The sequence below is a fragment of the Malaclemys terrapin genome, chromosome 3, assembly GCF_027887155.1.
Source record: "Malaclemys terrapin pileata isolate rMalTer1 chromosome 3, rMalTer1.hap1, whole genome shotgun sequence".
Taxonomy (NCBI): domain Eukaryota; kingdom Metazoa; phylum Chordata; order Testudines; family Emydidae; genus Malaclemys; species Malaclemys terrapin.
Window position 1 is genome coordinate 138,251,641 of NC_071507.1, and position 6,210 is coordinate 138,257,850.

The 6,210-nt window shown below is 44.3% G+C and overlaps 1 protein-coding gene across 1 annotated transcript; it reads left to right on the top strand.

The window, feature by feature from the left end:
- Positions 1-4,234: 4,234 nt before the first annotated feature.
- Positions 4,235-5,993, top strand: LOC128833551 (uncharacterized). Its single transcript, XM_054021505.1, has 2 exons — positions 4,235-4,517; positions 5,508-5,993. The coding sequence occupies exons 1-2, from the start codon at positions 4,346-4,348 to the stop codon at positions 5,981-5,983; spliced, it is 648 nt and encodes a 215-aa protein (XP_053877480.1). The 5' UTR covers positions 4,235-4,345; the 3' UTR covers positions 5,984-5,993.
- The last annotated feature ends 217 nt before the right edge of the window (positions 5,994-6,210 follow it).

Consider the following 6,210-nt stretch of genomic DNA (forward strand, 5'->3'; position numbering starts at 1 on the left):
GTGCTCTGAGGCCACCTACCGGATTGGACCCAGCATGCAGCTTAAGTGGGCAAATGCCTATCTTCCCCTGATTTGTGAATCTCTCTGGGGCTTAGGCATCCAGCAACTACAGCAGGGATTGGCAACCTTTGGCACGCAGCCCGCCGGTTTGTTTACCTGCTGCGTCCACAGGTTCGGCCGATCGCGGCTCCCACTGGCCGCAGTCCGATGCTCCAGGCCAATGTGGGTGGCAGGAAGTGGCGGCCAGCACATCCCTCGACCCTGGCGGGCCGTGTGCCAAAGGTTGCCGATTCCTGGGCTAGAGTGAGGCAGCAGTATGCATGTTCCAAAACAGAAAGTGCCAAGTGGACTGCAAAAATGTAGGCACCAAATATGTTTAGGAGCTTACAAGGTTCAGCGAGTTTTGTGCATGAGAGAGGTGCCTAAATCTGGGACTTAGGCCTAACTCCTTTTGGGTATCCATGCCTAAATTCACATATATGTAAATACAAAAAGAAAAAGGGAAAAATTGAATCTTTGGTGATCATTTATTTTGCTTCCAAAGATCTGCATTTCTCTGTTTGATTTCTTCCCTATTTTCTTCCCCATTGCTGTTTCACAAAAATCCTGATCTTTATTTTCCATTTCCCAGTTATTCCAAGGTTCCTATATAAAACATACAGAAACGAATCCTTTGGGTTGGCAATCTCATCACATGCTCAGACACAGAGAACCCCATTTTAAAATGTGACCCTTCTTAACAAGAAGACAAAAGTCCAAATTTGGTTTAGGTTCCTAATATGTATCAGAGGGGAGCCGTGTTAGTCTGGACCAGTAAAAAGCAACAAAGAGTCCTGTAACACCGTATAGACTAACAGATGTATTGGAGCATAAGCTGTCGTGGGTGAATACTCACTTTGTCAGGCCCATGCGTCTGACGAAGTGGGTATTCACCCGTGAAAGCTTATGCTCCAATACATCTGTTAGTCTATAAGGTGCCACAGGACTCTTTGTTGCTTGTTCCTAATATGGGTTCTTAAATTGAGGGCCTGAACATGGACTGGGGCCTCCTCATTTAGGTGCCTCATTTAGGTTTAAAAACTGGGTTTGTTGTGTTGAGCGATTAAAATTACCTGTAAAATTAGAACACTAATAATGCCATTATGTCCTTATCTTCAGGGAGGTTAAGTGGGTACAACTACTTATTCCTGCTGATCATTGAGCATATGCTGTGTTTCTATTTCTTCAACAGCTATTACGAGTATGACGCTGAGAGACATGGGTTTGGGGTAAGGTTTACACTGAAATTCTACCAGTTCAGCATGTTTATTTGCATATTGTAACTCTGAATGACCAGTACATGAATACAAATGCAGACTTCAAACTCCCAGTGTTACAAGAGCACAGATTGTAAAATTACTCTTAAGATATATTACATTTTATTAGCCAATTAATTAAAATGCAAAATGAGTAAATTTAAAAGGGAAAGCCAATTTGATACTTCCAAATAAGATTTTAAAAGGTAAAACAATAGAGGCATACAATTATAGAATTATTTTAGTAAAACAACCAGAGACCAAGAAAAAGTGTGAGAAAGCCAACAACTAGGATTACTTGAAGTATTTAAGGACACTTCTATTCCAAACTTTACTTCCTGATTTAAGTGTATTAGTCAGCAATCTGAGCATCAAAGCAACGAGTCAGCATTCATGGTATGGCCTGCTGCTTTCAAGGATAGCTAAAAATGTTGAAGGTTGAAACTGAAAGCCTGATTCTCTTTTATATGAAGTCTTCTTTACCCCAAACTGGCAATGTAAAGGGTAATTTATTCCCACTTGAAGGCCCTTTTACACTGCCAGAATGGTGTCAAGGGGCCTTTGTGTAAATGAGACTGGGCCCTGGGAATCAGCAATAACACTTTGTGATGCAAATTGTGCCTTGAGCTTGAAATCTTGGTAATTATTTTTAAATGAAATCACATGACAGTAACTGACACTTTCTTTAGTTTTTTTCTGGATGGCTTCACAGGCTTAGAAATGTCAATAAGTGGTTCCTAAAATTATGCATTGTTTTTTCAGCACCTTAACACTCATGCTTCTCTTGTTAAAATACATCTATGTATCCACCACCCTGCTCGAGCTATACCTATAGTTCTAATAAACTTTATTGATTAAAAACCAACAAATATGAGATGAGTCTAAACATCAAGAACCGGGCCATACATGCACAGTGAGTCAGTGACAGTAAATCAATGAAGGTTCAAGTGGGAAGGAATCACAGAGTGAGCAAGCTAGTAACTGATAAAACCAGCAAAGATCAGAAGGGTCAGTTTGCTCCTTTCTTTAGGAAATGATTATGCATGGTGTTGTGGTACTACGAAGCTTCAACTCCACAGATGGCTGTGGAAAGCAGAAACCTAAAGGGAACCAAATGGAATTTTCCCTTCAGTTCAGCGTTTAAAGTTTTTAGTTTAAACATTTAAATCTTGAGCCAGTGTCTGTTCTCCACTACCTGGGTTCTGAATGCTTGACCTGAATTTTTACAGGTTAGTTTTCTGATGTGAAATAATTAATTTTCTACACCTAGAGGTAATGTATAATCTGTTATCATGTTTATCAATATCCACAAATCTCAGTCAGCAATAATATTAAAAGTATAATATGAATCCAAGTACAAAATGAAAAATCAGATAAAGAGAACAGTATTCACTTATTACACCCACCCACACACACAAGAAGAAGGGAGAGAAAATGATCATTTGATGAATGCTAGTCAAAATCCTTAATACACGTCTGGGAAACCACTCAGACACCAGAATGATGAGTGCAGTTTAATGATGGGTGCAGAATCACCTAGAATGGAATCTAGTGTAGTTATTATGAATTCTGCATAAATTGCAACTGAAATCTGTATTTTCGGTGTATATGACTGTATAACAAAATGACAGGTACCATCACTGCATACCACTGTACTTACCTTAAGAACCTTCTCTGAAGTTTTGCAATCAAAGCGAATGCTACAGTGAAACGTCTTCCTTTTAATTAAATGTGTGTAAATTTTGGCAAAGTAATTGTTAGTATATTTTGTTAAATGAATATACGTTTAAGTTATCTGGAATCCATATGGTGTGTATTAAATAAGCACAATGAAGGCAAATGGAGATGTACTAACTTACTTCCTGTTAGATCAGAATTTTTTTTCCACAAAAACAAAACATGTTTTGTTTTGTCAAAAATTTATTTGAAAATTTTCTAGTTTTCACCAAAAAAAATAAAAACCTGAAAATCAGAATTTTCTCAGGGTCTAGCAAAAACTGACATGTTTGGTTTTCTAAAAAAAAAATTGATTTTTTTGTTTGTTTACAGAATGGCATCTTTTTCATAAAAGTTTGTTTTGCTGAAAAGCAACTTTGGCTGAAAAAGTTATAACAATTTAAAAAAACAATACTAGGTCTACGTTTTGTTGAATAGGATCACAACCGCCAGAGCATCAACAGGATATAAGGAAAAGCGCCACACATAGAGAAACTCCCTCAGCCCCAAACACTGAGGCACTAAGACTCTAAGGCCTGGTCTACACTAGGCGTTTATGTCGAAGTTAGCGCCGTTACATCGAATTAACCCTGCACCCGTCCACACCGCGAAGGTATTTAGTTCGACATAGAGGTCTCTTTAATTCGACTTCTGTACTCCTCCCCGACGAGGGGAGTAGCGCTAAATTCGACATGGCCATGTCGAATTAGGCTAGGTGTGGATGGAAATCGACGCTAATAGCTCCGGGAGCTATCCCACAGTGCACCACTCTGTTGACGCTCTGGACAGCAGTACGAGCTCGGATGCTCTGAACTGCCACACAGGAAAAGCCCCGGGAAAATTTGAATTTGAATTCCTTTTCCTGTCTGGCCAGTTTGAATCTCATTTCCTGTCTGGACATCGTGGCGAGCTCAGCAGCACTGGCAACGATGCAGAGCTCTCCAGCAGTGATGGCCGTGCAATCTCAGAATAGAAAGAGGGCCCCAGCATGGACTGATCGGGAAGTCTTGGATCTCATCGCTGTGTGGGGCGATGAGTCCGTGCTTTCCGAGCTGCGATCCAAAAGACGGAATGCAAAGATCTACGAGAAGATCTCTAAAGACATGGCAGAGAGAGGATACAGCCGGGATGTAACGCAGTGCCGCGTGAAAATCAAGGAGCTGAGACAAGGCTACCAGAAGACCAAAGAGGCAAACGGACGCTCCGGATCCCATCCCCAGACATCCCGTTTCTACGAGGCACTGCATTCCATCCTCGGTGCGGCCGCCACCACTACCCCACCAGTGACCGTGGACTCTGAGGATGGGATAGTGTCCACGGCTGGATCCTCGGACATGTTAGCGGACGGGGAAGATGAGGAAGGAGATGAGGAGGACGAGGCAGTCGACAGCGCTCACAACGCTGATTTCCCCGACAGCCAGGATCTCTTCATCACCCTTACAGAGATCCCCTACCAACCCTCCCCAGCCGTTACCCCAGACACAGAATCTGGGGAAGGATCAGCCAGTAAGTGTTGTAAAAATCTAAACATTTATTTGTAACAGAACAGGAATATTAACAATTTAAAAAATGGGTTTCTCATGATTAGTTTGATTAGCTTAACGGTTCAGTCATGGGCAGTGCAACTATTGAAAAAAAATCTAGCAATGTCCGGTTTTGCATGATTGTCCTGCCCAAGCCGCTCTACTGGTTAGTCACTGCTACAGCAGCTACAGTAAAATGCGGTCTATATGTCCGGGGATGGAGCAGAAATCCTCCTGTGACATCTCGAGGAAGCTCTCCTGGAGGTAATTGGAAATCCGCTGCATTAGGTTCTTGGGGAGAGCGGCCTTATTGGGTCCTCCGTAGTAGGACACGTTGCCACGCCACGAGACTATCAAGTACTCTGGAATCATTGCTCTGCACAGCATGGCGGCATACGGCCCTGGTCTTTGCAGGCTTTCCCGGAGCATTCTCTCTTTCTCGCTGTCAGAGATCCTCATGAGGGTGATGTCGCTCATGATGACCTGCTTTGAATGAGGTAGGGGAATGTTAGTGTTGGGACTGCTTTGCCGTTCCTTTACAGAACTGTAACCGCTGGTTTGCAGCCACGCGGTGGAGGCGGGAGAGGGGCAGCCGAAAGGGATCGTTCCCGGGGACAGCCGCGAGGGTGTGGGACAGGAGCAGACTTCCTGCTTGCCGAATTGCTGGCAGCAGGGACCGACATTGATTTCAATGTGAAATGAGGCCATTGCTAATATTAAAGTTTTAAGCTGCCACAAGTCTACGGCTTACCATGTCTGCCTGCAACAGAAATTCCGTTCTCCTGAGAGGCTTTTCAAATGTGCTGTAGAAGACCCCAGGCACTGAATGCGAAGGCCGAGAATTCGACCTTGTGCTGAGTGCGCATGTGATAGGTGCTGTGCATGGTCTTGTTCACAGAGAAAGACTATGTTCTTTGTTCACAACTACATTTATCTTTCTGAGGAATTCACTCCCTTTTTCCCATTCCCACAGCCCCATCTGCGACTGTCTCACAACCTAGCCTGTCATCACACTCCCAGAGGCTAGCGCGGATTAGGCATAAGAAGAAGAGGACACGGGAGGACATGTTCTCGGAGCTTATAGCCTGCTCCAGAGCCCAGGCAGCACAGCAGACCCAGTGGCGGGAGAACTTGACCCGAATGCACCAAGCCAACATGGATCGGGAGGAGAGGTGGCGTCAGGAAGACCAGCAGGCGACTCAAACCCTGCTTGGACTAATGAGGGAGCAAACGGACACGCTCCGGCGCCTTGTGGATGTTCTGCAGGAACGGAGGCAGGAGGACAGAGCCCCGCTGCAGTCCATCTCTAACCGCCCTCCCCCGCCACCAAGTCCCATACTCCCCTCACCCAAAGTGCACAGAAGGAGAGGCGGCAGAGTCCCTGCTAACTCTCACTCCACCCCTGCAGAGAACTCGAGCAGCAGAAGGCTCTCATTCCCCAAAATTTGACAAGTTCTTTCCTTCCCGCCTGACACAAGCCCCCGTCCAAGTTTCACTTTCCCAGTTCCATGTTTGGTTGATAATAAAAAATACGTTTCTGTTAACTACTGTTTCCATCATGTTCTTTTGGAGGAGGGGGGGATAGGGGGTTGGTAATTCGACAGGACAGTCACCTTTGGCAGGGTATATAGTCGGGGGCAGGCACAGCAGCAGGGCACATACATAGTGCAGTGATG